This window comes from Nanorana parkeri, unplaced genomic scaffold, assembly GCF_000935625.1.
Source record: "Nanorana parkeri isolate BGI_ZX_2015 unplaced genomic scaffold, ASM93562v1 scaffold1076, whole genome shotgun sequence".
In the NCBI taxonomy this organism is placed as follows: Eukaryota; Metazoa; Chordata; class Amphibia; order Anura; family Dicroglossidae; genus Nanorana; species Nanorana parkeri.
The window spans coordinates 126,233-144,594 of record NW_017307344.1 but is presented as its reverse complement, the minus strand read 5'-3'; the positions used below and the strand labels follow the sequence as shown (position 1 = coordinate 144,594).

The 18,362-nt window shown below is 40.0% G+C and overlaps 1 protein-coding gene across 1 annotated transcript in view; it reads right to left on the bottom strand.

The window, feature by feature from the left end:
- PRPF40B (pre-mRNA processing factor 40 homolog B) overlaps positions 1-12,748 on the bottom strand; it is a 75,596-nt gene extending 62,848 nt beyond the window's left edge. Inside the window, exons 1-4 of the mRNA XM_018567628.1 lie at positions 12,705-12,748; positions 5,308-5,388; positions 4,052-4,195; positions 2,140-2,211 (exon numbers count right to left, since the gene is read on the bottom strand). Coding sequence (XP_018423130.1) covers positions 2,140-2,211; positions 4,052-4,195; positions 5,308-5,388; positions 12,705-12,707 — 300 coding nt within the window. The 5' untranslated portion in view covers positions 12,708-12,748. The remainder of the gene's footprint in view (positions 1-2,139; positions 2,212-4,051; positions 4,196-5,307; positions 5,389-12,704) is intronic.
- Positions 12,749-18,362: the final 5,614 nt, after the last annotated feature.

Sequence of the window (18,362 nt, the reverse complement as noted above, 5' to 3'; positions counted from 1 at the left end):
TTAACTGGCATGTTGGCAATTATTTACCTTTGCCTTCTTTGTGCTCAGTTTAAAGATTTTTCAGCAATGTAAAGCTATGTATTGCTCTCTCAAAGCTTTAGACTCTCTTTGTGCGGCATTTCCTATCCAGGGAAACGAACAGATGCACCATCTCTTTGTACAAGACAGTCACTGGTCTCCTCAGCGCCCCTATAGTTCTCTATGTGCAGGGGGTGATCACACACCCTCCTCCCAGCATGGATCCCCCTCCTCCCAGCATCCTGATGCAACAGGATTACTGAACGCTATTTGATGACATCACAGGCATCGTATATTATTTTTCTGTTGACTGCAGGTCAAAAATTATAAATTAAATATGCATAGCCACTGTAAATGGGGAGAAGGCCAACGGTAAACCAGAAAGCCTAGATCCCGGACGTGAGCTTTAACGTGGAAAACATTGCTGACCCCTGCTGTACAGTGACCTTGTCTCCCCTGTGTCACAGCTTACTCTCTCCTTGAAGCAGAATACTCACAGCTGTTGCACTCTGTTCCTGGAGGTATCACCTGCCAAAAGAAAAATCTACATATCACTCGTGAATACAGGAACTTAAAGAATCATAATCACCCAAAAAAATTGTATTCCCCTAACTGTATGTAGCTAACACGCCTAGCAATAGTATTTTGCATATTAATTTTCTGAGATGTCACATGCCTTTATTTATACTTTTCTCCACATATACATGCAGAACAAGCTTTTCAGCAAAAGAGACAGTGACTTGGTTGGGAGAAACCATAACACTGCCTGGGATGAGGAGTAGCAAGTTTTTTGGGATTTTTTCTTTAAAAAGGAAAAAATATCTAAACCAGGTTATAAAAAAGGTAAATATTAAAAGCAATGCTGGGATAATATGTCCTGTTCCCTGTCCCCTTTGCCTATACAGGACAGCTAGGTCAGCATGTAAAAGGGAAGAGATATGGAAATAAAAAAAAGAATTATTACATGCATTAGCAACATACAATTATTACAATAAAACATCTTTTGTGATAATGCTCCATTAAGGAAAGCCACAATTGTGTCTTTTTTGGCACGAACCCTCGTTTTATTACACCAAGACTTCCCCATCAAGCATAGTCAAATGTGGATTTCGGAAATCGTTTGTTAGCCATACTAACCAACCAGTTTTTGACGAAAAACAGAAATAATTTCCTTTTGCGCATGTGTTGTGTTCTTGCTGAGATTTTAGACGGATGAAAACCCCACTGATTTATCGATTTTTCGTTCAGTCAGGGAAACATTTTCCAACCTGACCGACCAAAAAATTTCGATCACAATATCAAAAACGAATATTGTTCGATTTTCGTTCGAAAGACCATTCGTGTACGATTTCCGAACATACAATCGTACAATGTATGGCCACCTTAAGACAAGATGCTGTACTTGACCTGTAAGTAAACCTAAACATATGGGCATGCAGGTTGGACTATAAACATGTCAATAAATTGTCAGTAACACACTAATTGCTTTGTATTGGTGGTACAACTGAAAGAGCCGAATAATATTATGCCCTTAAGTTGCTCTGAAAAAACACAAACCAAATTCATACTTTTCTCAGTATGTTGGCAATACACCATCAGATCATAATGCGAACATCATTATTTAACTTATATTTAACTATTTCTTCCCTTTTCCCATCCTATCCTATGTCATGCCTTGTGTTAGGGCTTATTCACAACTGTGCGTTTTCCCCGGTGCTTTTACCATTGAAATCCAAGTAAATGCATTGATGCACGGTAGCATAAGATACTTTATTAGTTTAATTAAAAGATGCTAAATACTGAATAGATACATTTTTCGTATCACTAGTCTGCAGTCTATTAATGGAAATCTGACTGATCATTCACTATGATGCTTGCCTCCACCCTCACCCTTCTTTTTATCTATTTACCCTCTATCTCTCAAAGTCATTAAAACCTGTGGTAGCATATTTTCCTATTACAGTCTTCACACTGCAATATTATCTTGTTATTTTAACAATAATTTATATTTGTACAACTTTACACTCCATTAAGACATTACATCTCCTGTTTCTATTTTACTTATGCAGGAAGTTATATACCCTCTTTTCTATAATAAAAAGACAAACAAATAATACTGACCATGGAAGAGGCTGTAGTTGTTACTGCTGGTAGCATCATGGTTGGCATTAATGGCGGCACCAGGTTTGGAAGCTGTGGAGCATAATAAAAGTTAAAGAAGAACTCTTATGATCATTTAAAAATAAAATACTGGTCCATAAATTCATGTTTAGATTCCTTGAATTGTACATTTCAATGAACCACAATCATATTTTATAAGTAATTCTCTAGTTTCTTTATTGACTTCCTGCTTCTCTGCTCCTCTCCTGATAGAGGTCTGATTTCTGATTGCATTACATTTGCTGATTGGTGTCAGTCCCAGTAGATGTGACCGTGACTGTCTGAGCTACTTTTTTTCTTTTACTTCCCCCCTCCCCCTGCATATCTAGTGATGGTGCTTGTTTCTGGTGCCCAAGACAAGCGCTGTCAATCACTGCTAATTTAAATATTTGCTTCCTTGCAAGAGGTGTGGGCAAACAGCAGATGAGGGAGGGGGGACACTGTCTCAGGAACAACACTACCTAGAAAGACAGGACAAAGTGCCACATGCACTTTACCAACTTCCAGCATACCGGGATTCCCTGCCCAGGGGCATGCTTGCATGGACAGCTCCTGGCCTGAACCTGCATGTACCCGGGAGTTAGACAATCGATGTTGGACATGGATATTGTTCTGTGATTGTATACCTCATAATCTCTACAATTCAATTAAAAACAAACTGAAATTGTTAGTGGGGAAAAAATTATTAATGTGGCTGCATAAGTGTACAAGTCCTCTCATAATTAGAGATGTCTATTTTCAGAAATAACCAATCACATTCAAAATAATGTTAAATAGTAGTCAGTATCCACCAGCCATCAATTAAAGTGACATTGATTAAGCCTATACAAAGCTCAGCTGTTCTAGGTGGATTTTTCTGACATTTACTCAGTTGCCTCTTACAGCAAAAGCCATGGTCTGCAAATAGCTTACAAATCATCAAAGGGATCCCATTGTTGGAAGGTATCAGTCAGGAGAAGGGTACAAAAAAATTCCAAGGCATTAGATATACCATGAAAGACAGTGAAGACGGTCAGCAGCAAGTAGAGAAAATATTGTAGAACAGTGACATTATCAGGAACTGGACATTCCTCCAAAAGTTATGAAAAATCAAGAAGAAAACTGGTCCAGGAGGCTGCCAAGAGACCTACAGTAACATTAAAGGAGCTGCAGGATTTACTGGCATATACTAGTTGTGTACTACATATGATAGCAATCCACCATATTCTACGTATGTCTGGGCTGTGGGATAGGGTGCAAGCCTTCCTACTAAGAAAAACAGCCAAGCCCGGCTACATTTTGGAAATACCTGCTTCAAGTATGACAAAAGCATGTGGGAAAATGTGTTATAGTCTGAAACATTTAACCTTTTGGCCATAATTCCAAAAAGTATGTTTGGTGCAAAAACAACACTGCACCAAAAGAACACCATGCCCACAGTGAAGCAACGTGGCGGCGGCGGCATTATGCTTTTGGACTGTTTTTCTTCAGCTGGAACTGGGACTTTAGTCAAAGTGGAGGGACTTGCTCAATTGTGGCACAAAAACTTCAGGCCTCTGCTAAAAAGCTGAAGATGAGGAGGAATTTCACCTTTCAGCATGAATATGACCCAATGCATAATGCCAAATCAACAAATGTATTCTTTTTTTTTTCTTTTACTTCCTTGCCTTTTGTCTGTTTTATATACATTTTTGAAGGTTTGTGTTATTGCTGTTCAGTTATGCAGCAGCTGCTGCTTATATATGTTCTGTTTTTTGTGTTCATTATTTTTTTCTTGTATATTGTAAAACTGTTTGAAATTTACATTAAAAATGATCTGATAAAATAAAAAAAGTACACTAAGAATATTACATTTCTGACACCAGACACATGAGATGACATTTATTGTTTATACCTGAGCAAGAGGTGGTGGTCCTGCCATAGGAGGGATCATTGGCGGCATCATCGCATGTGGAATTGGGGGCATTGTAGGGGGCCTCTGTCCAACTGGTGGCAAACCAATTGGTGGAAATGGAGGTGGAAGCCCAGGGGGAGGCATCTATAAAAATTAAAAAAAAAACAATGAAAAAGAAATAATATCTGGTATATGGTCTACAGATTGAATAAGACCTTTAATAAAACAGAATGCAAAAAGAATTTGTTAAAGGAAAACGTCTGACTTCTGTCCCATTAGGTTGTTCGAAAGATCTCCTAACCATGGTCACTAGAAAATATTTGCAACTACTCTAGCACGCGAATTGTGAACTAATACAACCCTGGTGAGACTTGATCACAGCCATGGAGAGCCCGGCACCCGACAGTACAGCCCTGGAGAGCCGCACATACAGCCCTGGTGACACCCAAATGCAGCCCTGGTGACACCCAAATGCAGCCCTTGTGAGACCCAAACGTCCTGGAGTGCCCCACATGCAGCCCTGGTGAGATCTGCATGCAGCCCTGGTGAGACCCGATGCAGCTCTGGTGAGATCTGCATGCAGCCCTGGTGAGACCTAAACTAAACTCTGAGTGACCCTCGCAGCCCTTCTGGAGCCTGCCATACCCACCCGAGAACAAGTAAGTAAACTTTTATGCTGCAGCTGCCTACTGTTCTTCTCCTATTGGTGTATGTCATAGTGCTAATGAAATGCAATAAAGAATGTCAACTGGTTATAGAGGACTACAAATTTCAGCAATCCATGGTTGCCATTCTCCATTGTGGTGTAATCATGGATTGATGGGATCTGTGGTCCTCTGTTGCTGATTGCCATTCTCCATTGCTAAATAATCATGTTTTGAGTTACAGTTCTGCCCTAAAATCATTAGTCGGTATTGTAAAAATGTCACATGTTCCTTTATGAAAAAGTATCGGTAATGGGTATCAGCAAGTACGTGAGTGAAAGCACTTGTACTTGGTCTTGAAAAAGTGGTATTGTTGCATCCCTAATATTAGTGAATAGAGCCTTATGAGTGAAAGTAATATTTGTAATTAATTGGCAACAGGGGATAAAAAAAACTATTTAAAAAAAAAACTATACAAGAGTTAAAAAAAGCTCATATTCTGTAGAGGAACATACATGAATAACAAGGGTACATCAATTATATCCATGTAGTTTTTACCAACTGACACACTTGTGAGATGAACAGTTCACACGCCTGAAAGAAGACACTTACAAAAGGTGGAGGCATCAGGGGAGGAGCAGTAGGAAAAGATGCAGACTGGCCAGGTGGAGCTGTTCCTGAGTCTGGTGCTGACTGAGGAAAAGAGAAACACAACAGCTAAAGAAACTCATGTCTGATTTTAAATGTTCAGTGCTGTTTATGTGCAGCACTTTATAAATTGAGAACCTAATGGCCTCATTCGATGGGCAGCAGGCTCCACTACCCCTCTGAAAAGCGATCCAACGTGGCGGTAAAGCAATAGCTGCCTGGCATTCAGTAGGTGATATTGCCACCTCCTGAATGTCATTTCTTTTTCTCCTTTTTTTTTACATTTCAATGTGAATTTTCAATTGCAATACTGCACCATCCTAATGACTGCCATGGACATGTTTGCCAAGTGGCACCACTTGCCAAACCGACATGCTGTTTGCCTTCACCACAGCATGCACACAAACCTAAGCGGCCGCTATGGTCACTTTTAGGTGGAAGGTAGTGGGGTAGTAAAAATGCAGAATAAACGCCTGTTTTTACTGCCATCTGAACAAGGCCTAAGTGAGGTTTGGGGGCAGAGAATACTGATGGTGAATCCAAAGTAAAAGAGCTGTGAATGCAAAAGATGGAAAAATACAGACAAAATATACATGAAAGTATATCTAAGCAGTCCACATTTGCTATCCCTTATTTAAATCCTCCAAAACAAGGTACTCCTCCTTTTCCCCACTGCTCCCCCCCCTCCAATCCCCCCACTTCTCTTATAAAGTCCCTACCCTTTTCCCTCTTTCCCCTCCCCGCCTTCTTTTTTCACCCTTTATCCTGCTCCTTCCTACCTCCTCTTTTTCAATCTTCGTAGCGTATCCCTTACTTTTTCTCCCCCTACCTACTTCGATTGGTCTCCTATTGGCTATATATATAATGGTCTCTAGTTCACCTACCTGCATTCTCAAATCACTGTAAGAGTGCCCTCACCAGAAGCTCCGCCTCCCCCACTCAATTTCAGCTCAGTTGTTACCCACCATTAACGGTCTGATCGTTTTTTCTTTCTAATGTTCATAGTACATTATTATCTGTTATCTTTTCTCATGGAAGACAGTTTCCCAGTTGACTTCATTTTGTTCAACTGATGACCCAATCCTCCTTGGTGAATGCTACCAGTCCTGTGTAAATGAAATTTAACAGTACTGATGGATAGAATGTAACAATGTGCCTGCTATATATAAAATGGACGTGATGGTGTAATGTAAAATAAAGATATAAAAAAAATCAAGTATATCTAAAGCCAAGTTTTGTATAACATTTTGATAAGGATTATAGGTTCATTCATCCACGCATCATAACCTATTGGCATAAAACCTAGCTTTTATTGAAGCACTATATAAAAATATTCTTCTAAAAAAACTATACATGTCCAATTCTCCCAAAGTAATTGTGCATCCAGTGTATAACTTTCTAAAGGATGGTGGTTTCCTTTTGGTAGGTTTAAATGCATTCTCTGGAGGAAATGAAATCTTATAAATTTGTTTCATTACTACTATCTCTTTTCTTTCCTTATTTTTACATCTTATTCTTATAATTTGTCTATTTCTCCTCCTACTATACCTTGTTCACTTCCTAATTATCTGTTCTTATCTACCCTCAATTTTCACACAATTTCTGCCTTATTTTCTTTAACTATTCCTCCATTCTATAAATGTTTCCTCTTTTTTTTAATCTTGCTCCTAACTCTGGAGACCACTAACCTTCGGTTGATTTCAAATTTGTGCTCCCAACCCTACACGTTTCGGCATTTCAGTGCTTTTATTCAGCGGCATCCAAAGTTAACATAGTGCATAATGCTCATTCAGCAAAAAAGGCACGTCAGAGCCATAAATTGTCAATCTATATCGATTTGACTATTACTACCACATCCTATGCAGCAAATGATATAAAATGTACACACTACATGTGTTTTTGTTTTCTGGGGAGGTCAATAATGGCAGTACAAGATCTCCGAAACAATACATGCACAGCAATAATCGCATAGTTTCTAACTCTTTCCCTCGTCCTATTTTAAATTGTTAAATCGGCAGTGGCTGGTGTCCTGCTAACAACTGTCTATGTGGAAATTTGTTTCTACATACAATACGGAGCACATCACACAGCATTTCCACCACTTTGGTGCCATGAACTGTACATGGATTCATATACTACTAAGGCCTCATGCACTCGACATCAAAATACATGAGATCCACTTGGAGCTCATTTGTAAAAGCTTCTGGAAGCATGTAATGCTTTTCTATGGCTAAATACACACCTAGAAGTTCAGCATCTTCTAAATGCATTTAATCTAGCTACGTTTGCACAAACAAGAAATATGTGCGTTCAGGACCTTTAATCTGGTTTTATGCAGCTAAACACATGTAAATGTTTGCACATTTGAATGCAGGAGAGATGAATCTGGGAAGTAAAAGTTTGTTTATACCTCCCAGATCACTTTCTCACGTTTTAAATGCAGGAGGCCCGTGTGCATGAGGCCTACTGATAAAAATACTGAGTGCTAGTACTGGAATCTGAACCTGTGAAACAATATCAGACATGCTCTGCAACCAAAGATTAGACTGCACAGGAATATATAGCATCTAAACACTATGTCATCACTCAGCTATGTCAGCTCTATGTCTCCCAGTAAGTCACTGAAAGGGGACCCAACATCCACTCAAGAGAAGGAAGGATTGAATTTCAGTATCTTTATATCGGCTAACATCAGCTCTCTGCAAAGGCTCTAATTATTATCTTACAATATACCATTAACAGATGCCTAATCCATGAAAGTGTACCTAAATCCAGAAAACAAAAGCTTAATATATTTCAGCCTAACAAGCTTCAAATGCGGTGGCTGCATTAGTTTTCTTTTTTCCAGGATTTTTTTTTTCACCTAGCGATCCTTCCAGTAACACACTTCCTGTCCTAGGGTGACAACACTCACTCACTGTGAGCAGCATTGTCACCCTAGGACAGGATATGTGTTAGGTCTACAGAACACCTCCCCCTCATCTAAAAAATATAGGTTGGAAGTATTTTCTAGTTCTTAACACTCATTTAAATGCCACTGCTTGAGATAAATCTGCAGCGTCTCGGCTTATATTCGGGACGGCTTATACTCGAGTATATACGGTAGTATATTGATCAAATGAGAGAAGATCATTGTTAGGATTTACATACACTTTAAACTTTCATTTCAACCTTTCCCACTGATAGAGCTTTAGGTGATAATTATGTTCATATTTTTTTATGGATGGAAAACATAACTTTTTTGATTTGTACATTTATGAGTGCACAATAAACTCATGGCAACCCTAAAATTCTGGTCCGGGTGTACACAATGAATGTATGAGTACAGTGAGATGCAATGCAGCCTTTAGGATCCTTGTCGTGATGTATGACAAGTTGACAAGTGCATGCCTGTCTCCAGTTATTACTATTTATGCTGCTGTCAGTCAAAAAAACTTCCGGGGGGGGCTGTGGTATTTGCTCATACTGAAGGATGTCACTGCAGGCTGTACTTGTTGGAGTGCTGTGCTTCATTTTATTGTAGTCACAGAAAAGCGTGTGCAGATGAGGGTGACAGCACTGTGCCTGTAGGCAGACCCAACATGTTTCACAGTAGATATGATGTTCCTTTCTTAAAAGTTTCATTTTCTTTCATCTGTGAACACAGAGCCGATTCTTATGTTTTTCTTTCAACAATGGATTCCTCATGGGTCTCCTTTCTTTGAGCTAACTGTCACTCCAAAAGCAGTGGGTGATGCAATCAGACGCTGATGTACCTTGACCTTGGAGTTCAGCTTGTATATCTTCAGAAGTTGTCCTTGGCTCTTTCTCTACCATTTGCTCTATCGTTCTGTTCAATCTGGAATGATCCCACTTGTGGCCTTGTTCAAAGAGGTTGGCTGCACCCCCATGGACCTTTTAAATGTCTTAATAATATTTGCAACTGTAGTCACAGGAACATCAAGCGGCTTGGAGATGGTCTGATAGCCTTTACCTTTGACATGCTGGTCTATAATTTTCTTTCTGATCTCCTCAGACAACTTTGTGTTCTCTAGGCCATGTTCAGTGTGGTGCACACAGTGAAACCAAACAGCAGGATGACTCAATTTTCAAACCATATTTGAACCATATTTGAACCATATTGAAATATCTCTATGATCCAATTAGTTATCATCTTTTCTATGGGTACCAAGAAACCTGTCCAGGCCATTTTAGAATATCTTTGTAGAATAAGCAATTTATCTTTATGACATACTAAAGGCCTGCAGATATACATGAGACAATTCCATTTAATTGCATTACTTTTGCGGGAGGAAAGAACATGGTTTCAATGAGCTGTAAGGGTACCAACAAATATGTCCGTGTCATTATATAAAACCGAATATTCTGTACTGCTAAACTAATGTGATAAAAATAACCACCACCCAGCAGCTGTATTATCAAAATAGTACCAGATCAATAATAAAAATGAAATACAGCACTAGAAACATATGAACTAATGTGATAACAGTTATTATGAATAAATTATAAAAATAAATATTATCAATACTGTGTCCAATATAAGCATTTCATAAAAAAACAGTGTCCAGCTATAAACAGATAAATAACATCCATGTATATAAACATGAAATGTTCGTGCAATATAATTAGCAGTGTCCTTCCAGAAACACAGCAATAGGAGCAATTGAAAGATACAAAGGCCTATTTAAAAACTTTGATGGTAATATTCAGGTAGGGATTATATTAATTAGTTTATGGACGGACACTGATTGTATATGAGATACTTATGATAGACACAGAGTATTGATACTATTTATACTATTTATTCATTATAAGTATTATATGATATGATCAGGGTTACTCACAAAAGGGTGAAGGGTTTGGAGAAGGCAGGAGAAGTGAACAATCTAGGATAACATAGCTGAACTGGAAAAATTCTCCAATTCAGCTCACCTTCCAGCTCCGCTATGTTGTCCTATTGTTCACTTCTCCTGCCTTCTCCAAACTCTTCACCCTTAATAATAATAATAATAAAGTGACATTCTAGAGGCACTCCACTAATAATAATAAAGTGACATTCTACAAGCACTCCACTAATAATAATAATAATGTGACATTCTAGAGGCACTCCACTAATAATAATAAAGTGACATTCTACAAGCACTCCACTAATAATAATAATAATGTGACATTCTAGAGGCACTCCACTAATAATAATAAAGTGACATTCTACAAGCACTCCACTAATAATAATAATAATGTGACATTCTAGAGGCACTCCACTAATAATAATAAAGTGACATTCTACAAGCACTCCACTAATAATAATAATAATGTGACATTCTAGAGGCACTCCACTAATAATAATAAAGTGACATTCTACAAGCACTCCACTAATAATAATAATAATGTGACATTCTAGAGGCACTCCACTAATAATAATAAAGTGACATTCTACAAGCACTCCACTAATAATAATAATAATGTGACATTCTAGAGGCACTCCACTAATAATAATAAAGTGACATTCTACAAGCACTCCACTAATAATAATAATAATGTGACATTCTAGAGGCACTCCACTAATAATAATAAAGTGACATTCTACAAGCACTCCACTAATAATAATAATAATGTGACATTCTAGAGGCACTCCACTAATAATAATAAAGTGACATTCTACAAGCACTCCACTAATAATAATAATAATGTGACATTCTAGAGGCACTCCACTAATAATAATAAAGTGACATTCTACAAGCACTCCACTAATAATAATAATAATGTGACATTCTAGAGGCACTCCACTAATAATAATAAAGTGACATTCTACAAGCACTCCACTAATAATAATAATAATGTGACATTCTAGAGGCACTCCACTAATAATAATAAAGTGACATTCTACAAGCACTCCACTAATAATAATAATAATGTGACATTCTAGAGGCACTCCACTAATAATAATAAAGTGACATTCTAGAGGCACTCCACAAATAATAATAATAATAATCCTGCCGTCTTCACCTTCGTAACATCTCCAAAATACGCCCCTTCCTCACCAATGAAACCACAAAATTACTCATCCACTCCCTTGTTATCTCTCGTCTTGTCTATTGTAACTCCCTCCTCATTGGCCTTCCACTACACAGGATATCCCCCCTTCAGCCTATCATGAATGCAGCTGCTAGACTCATTCACCTCACCAACCGCTCAGTGTCTGCAACCCCCCTCTGTCAATCACTACACTGGCTTCCATCTCCCCCCGTCAATCACTACACTGGCTTCCAATCGCCCAGAGGATAACATTCAAAATATTAATATTAACAGTCACTTATAAAGCCATCCACAACTCTGCCCCCGGATATATCTCAGACCTTGTCTCAAAATATCACCCTAACCGTCCACTCCACTCTTCCCTAGACCTCCTGCTTTCCAGCTCCCTAGTCAACTCCTCCCATACTCGCCTCCAGGACTTCTCTAGAGTCTCTCCCATCCTATGGAACTCTTTACCCCAACCTGTCAGTCTACCTCCCACCTTGACTGTCTTAAGGCGTTCCCTAAAGACTCATCTCTTCAGGGAAGCTTATCCCACCTCAACCTAACCATTGAAACATCACATTCTCAAATAATTCATCCCTTCACAGCTTCCTCCTCATGTATCATTTCCCCCTCCTCTTTTATATTGTAAGCCCTCACGGGCAGGGCCCTCCTTACCATCCTGTCTTGAATTGTATTGTAATTGTAATGTCTTCCTTACATTGTAAAGCGCCGCGCAAACTGTTGGCGCTATATAAATACTATGTAATGATAATAAAGTGACATTCTAGAGGCACTCCACTAATACTAATAAAGTGATATTCTAGAGGCACTACACTAATAATAATTATAATAATATCACATTATAGACGCACTGGACGACTAATAATAATAAAGTGACATGTATCGGTATTAGACTGAAGTGACATTAGAGAGGAGTGACAGCCGGTAGCCCCCTGTCCGGCACACTCCCCCGCCACCCATAGATAAGCCTTGTGCTCGGTGACCTGATCGGTTACATAAGGATGATTGGCAGTGACCTCTAGGAGCCCGCACAGCCCGTCACATCCATAGTACCTCACACAGCACGCTGTACTCCGTCCCCCCACTACACAAGGCTACTCTGTATTTCCTGCACCAGTATTATCTTCATACTGTAATTATACAGCACAGCCTCGGTGCCTACATGCAGTCCGTGTCCCACCCTATCACAGCCAACAATAAAGACTCCCGGCACCGTGCACCCCCTTCCCGCAGTCCCACCATTTATAATGAGCACCCCAGTCATTCCGTCACAGCATTCCCCCGCTACCCGGGACCCAGCTAAAAGAAAGCTCCGTTACCATCCCTGCTCCAACCGTGAGCCGCCACAAGCTCCTCCCACTCAACAAGCTGCACGGCCATTGGCAGAAAGGGGGTACTGAGGGCGGGCCCTGCGCTGTAACCTGTGTGATGCCAGCCGGGCATCGCTGACATGTGATAAGGAGAAGTGGCCGATGCTGTGCGATCTGTTATGCCCTGATCTGGATTGGGCACATGGGAAGGTGTGGCGAGGATAATGTGACATTTACATGGGAAGTCAGTGGAAACATTGTATAGGCAGCTTAGGTATGTGTAGATGTACAATGTAATGCTAGGGCAGGCCGGTGCAACATCTGGTCATCAGTGGCACGTTGTTAATGTTATTCTGGATAGTACAGTAAATACACAATGGGCTGTCTGTTTCATCTCCTTACATATAAAACGGGATACACATTTTTACACTCTGATTGTATCCTTCGCACCACATCTCCCCTGTCCCTCTTTGTGGAGCTAATTTAAAAAAACAAACAATATTCCACTATTTGCAAAAAATAATAAATGCCGCCATTTTGCTAAAAAGAAAAAAATTGAATTTATTAATTGTTTTGGAATGCAAACTGCAAAGCATTGCAACCACTATTAGTGGATCGCAAGTGCAATGCACTGGCTCCTGCAGACTCTTCCCCCTGCTCCAGGAGGTACAGACCTTCAGTTATGGGGCTGGAGGAAGTAATCAATAGACTACAAGTGTGGTGACATCACTGCACTTGTCCCTCTGCCACAGTAGATTTGTTCATTTACAGATTCTGTGAATGGATGTGTGAATGAATGATGCAGCTGTGTGGGGGCGCAGCCACACCAAGTTTAAAAATATACAGAAGTCTGCGAGGGGAACCCCGTGATTCAGAGAAATGTGGGGGGAGGGCTGTTAAAAAAGTAAAAATAAAAAAAGTAAACAGTGCCTTGTGTTGCAACAACGCAAAGCACCACCCTTACACAGCATACACCAGTCCGCACTTTTAAAAAAAAAATACAATATTCCATATAGAAATATATTTAAAATACAAAGAGCAAAATACAGGGAAAAGCGCAGAATGACATAATCAGAAAGCACACTCTATATAAAGTGTAGCAAGTAGTATTATCCATTTCAAACGATAGAGAAGCAATTGACAAACTACACTGCCTAGACAAAAAATAAGTCACAACCTGGATTGAGCTAAGCAAATAGGTAAGAGTCTCCCATTGGATAATAGGTCTAGGTTCAGCAATGTTAGGTCCCCCCCAAAAATGAAGTCAGCTGACTACCTGAATATACTGAGAGACCAGGTTTTTCAATCAATCAATGGATTGTTTCTTCCCTGATGGCACGGACATATTCCAACATGACAATGCCAGGATTCATCAGACTCGACTTGTGAAAGAGTGGTTCAGGGAGCATAAGACATCATTGTCACATGGATTGGCCATCACAGAGCCCAGACCATAACCCCATTGAGCATCTTTGAGATGTGCTATAGAAGACTTTACGCAGTGGTTAGACTCTCCCATCATCACTACAAGAGCTTGGTGAAAAATTAATGCAATTCTGGATGACAATAAATGTTGTGACATTACATAAGCTTATTGAAAGGATGCCATGGCGAATTCATACTGTAGTCAAAGCTAAAGGAGGTCCAACAAAATATTAGAGCGTGTGACTTTTTTTTGACCAGGCAGTGTATCTGTGCAGAATGAAAGCTGGTTAACCTAACATGATCAACCAAAATATCACTTGGATAAGTGACCATATAAGAACAAGCAATGAGATATGAGGAAAAGTGACAATTGAAAACCAGATCAATAAAGTGGAAGACCCTGTATCAGAATTAGAGGATCTAAATGACCATTGGTAGTCAAAGTCATGGAAGACATGATCTTCCATGGGGACCAGGTCATATTAAATGAACTAAGTCAGTCTCGTTCTGAGGTACAAATGTTATAAATATCATGAATACGCCTATAGAGGTCGAGATATGATGATAGTGTAGGTTGTCACCATTTCAGCGCTATCAAACATCTAGCCACAGTCAAGACACGGTTAGACAGTTTGATCGCATACCCACTCATATTTGGAACAGTAAAGACCCTGTACAAAATGCACTGGATCTAAGGTAAGCATTGCATCTTACAAGGTATCAAGCAAGGACTTAACCAGAAATTGCTTATTTTGGGGCAGCCCTAATATATACGATATAAACTACCTGTGTCTACACCTCCATCACCATCACATAGACGGCATTACTGGGTTAATGGAGTGTAGAAATTCTTGAGTATGATGCCCGCATCTGATTTGGGCCCAGGTTGGGTTGAATGAGCCTTAACGTCTGATTGTACAGTCACTAAACAGTCTCCAATATGGTGGCCAGATGCGTAGCAAATTGTAATCGATCTAGCTGTGAGAAATCATCAACAAGCAATTTATGAATCAATAAAAATATTGAACAATGCATTTATAGGCACTTCTGATCATCACCAAAGGGTGATGTTTCTCCATACGTGGTGGCATTTGTCTAAGATATGTCCTTTCTGGGTAGAGGTCAGGCGACCAATACAGAACAATTCAGCATGGCTTATACCTGCGGAACCACTTTCCTTGTTATTTCAATGTTTTGAAGCATCTTTTGAGAAATAAAGCAATCCATTTTACCCTACCACTTACACACAGGGAAATGTTTGTTCTCTAGATGATGGGAAATGTGACATCTTTGTCCGTTCCATTCTTCCCTCTTTTGATGGAGGAGAAACTGACTGGGTGGCTAGACCGTAAGGAGATATGCGTCCACCTATATCTGCCCACATTTGGTCTGCAATAGGGGACATGGATCCAAACCTATTGCATTCCACCCAACGAACCTGAATGGACCCAGATGTAAACAGACGCACATCCGCTTATATCCAGTCACCCATAGGAATACATTACAGTTCTTTTTAATCCATCTAGGCACAGGTCCAAACCAGACTGACAGAACGCTTATGTGAAAGGGGCCTTAAAGTGAAACTATAGGCAAAACTTTTTTTTGCGTTTTGTATAGTACAGAGGGATTAGAACATCTGTTACGTTTTTATTACTGTCTGTGTCCCCTGGGAGACATAGTAACGTGGTAGGTGAGGTTGAAAAAAACACAGAGGCCCATCCAGTTCAACCTGTTTTTTGTGTATGTGTTTCTGTTTAGGAAATTTTCCCCAATGGTAGGCAAAAAAAAAAGCATGGGAGATATAATCCTCCCTTATTCTATCCAAAACGGAAAAAAAAAAAGATGGGGTTCAATTCTGTTGTAAGGTTTCAGCCCATTAAAACATACATGATAGATAACAACTATAAAATTAAGCCAGGAACCCACGCTTCAACTGCGGCCACTTTCCGAAAACAAAGGAAACAGCAGGAGAGTCCTTGATCAACGCTCATAAGTGTTGATGGAGGAATCTGTTCTATTTTCTTCATTCAGCAGGTTGAATGAAAAAAATAGAAGAGGTGTATACCCAAATTAAGAATTAACTGGATCTTAATCGTGCTACTTTGAAGGCTTCCGCTTAATAAGGTGAGAAAACAAAGAAACACTTTCCACTTTACGTGAAATTGATTTTCTTCTACCTTGCACTGGGAATAAGAATAATAACAGCCCTATTTTTACCTGGAGTCTCCAGGGATATAAAGCAAGATTACACGTTTAAATATATAATTACGATTATTTTATGGATAGCTTGTGTAATTACCAGTTCAGATTCATCATAAAAAAATTGCAAGTGATCTGAAGATTGCCAATTCAATACATTTACTTGATAACAGACAACCAAAGTGATTTGAGGAAACATTTCTACCTGATGTCCATTTTGAGGTTTCCAGTACCAGTGGGAAATGTTTCCTTCCAAAAGTAGGGGCTGTAACATGAAAGCTTGAAGCATATCTAAAACATATTTATATGTACACAAAAGGGTTGATTTACTAAAGAAGAATGTATTTATTTATTTGCTACAGATATTGATATAGCGCCAACAATTTACGCAGCTTTTTTTCAACTGGATGACATTTAGCTAAAGCATTGTGTATCATAAATAAATAATCGCCATGGTTTCTTTTCCATCAAATACTGGTTTCACCTATTTTAATCCTTTTTTTGCATCTCAGAGCTTCTGATCTCCTCCAGTCTTTTTTTCAGCCACTTCTTGTCTACATGCATATGGCATCAGCTGTACATCAACGATGATCCACTCCTATGCAATGTGTGTCAATGTCAAACAGATTTTTTTAGTCTCCAAAAGGGGCACATGTGACAATGCAAGAACAGAACTGGGAGGCTGTTGTCACCCCAATAAAGGAAGTTGACAAGGACTTTCCTGGCAGGGCTAACAGGAATTTGTTAAGGAAAGCTGCATATTTAAAAAAGATTGATAACTTTTGCATTACTTTCACATGCTTAAGCTTTTATAAGATTTTGGGTTTAGATCTGCTTTCAAAGATTGCACCTATTTTTTTAAATCCTTCTACCCATGAATGCACAGAAATACCGGTACACTTAGCTAAGTGAACAGTTTTTTTTTAGTAATCTGTGCTGATGTATGAATGCTAGTTGTCAAAAAACAGGTACATTGCACAGTGGGCCCTCAATGCTGCAAGTTCTTACCTGTTACTCTATTCCCCACCAGCTCGTTCGTTCACCTTCCCAAAAGTCCCAGGGAAAGTTTCAGGTTGGGTCTAAGCTTACACAGGTCAAAATCTTGACAGTTTTTGGGACTCTGCAGTGGCCCCCTTGACAGCATTCAGAACTCTCCTGTGGCCCCAATTGACAGCTCTCAGGACTCTCCCGTAGCCCCCCAAGATGGTGCTGAAGCCTACTGGTTGTTCACACACCGATTAGTATTGTCACAGGGCTAAGGATTCGCCCATGGCCCCCCTAGCTTCACAACTTTCAGAATTATCTTGTGGTCCCCCCTTGGTAGTGTTGAGGCTTAATGATTGCCTCTACACCGTTTGGTATTGTGGGAGGAAGTAGAGAATCGCAGGTTGGGTCTAAGTTTACACAGGTCTAATGACTCTACTGTGGCCCTCCTTGGCAGGGCTCAGGACTCTCCTGTTGCCCCCATTGATAGTGCTGAGGCCTACTGATTGCCCTACATCGATTGGCATTGTGGGAGGAAGGAGTCACAGGTTGGGTCTAAGTTTACACAGGTCTAAAGACTCTCCTGTGACCCTCCTTGGCAGCGCACAGGGCTCTGCTTTGGCCCCCATTGATAGTGCTGAGGCCTACTGATTGCCCTACACCGATTAGTATTGTAGGAGGAAGGAGAGAGTCACAGGTTTGGTCTAAGTTTACACAGGTCTAAGGACTCTCCTGTGACCCTCCTTGGCAGTGCTCACGGCTCTCCTGTGGCCCCCATTGATAGTGCTGAGGCCTACTGATTGCCGTACACCATTCGGTATTGTGGGAGGAAGGAGAGAGTCACGGGTTGGGTCTAAGCTTACACAGGTCTAAGGACTCTCCGCTGGCCCTTCTTTGCAGCGGTCAGTGTTCTCCTGTTGATAGGGCTAAGGCCCACTAATTGCCCCTATGCTGACTGGTATTGTGGGAGGAAGGAGAGAGTCACAGGTTGGTAGGTTACACAAGTCTAAGAACTCTCCCAAGGCCATCTTTGGCAGTGCTCAGCTCTCTCCTCTGCTC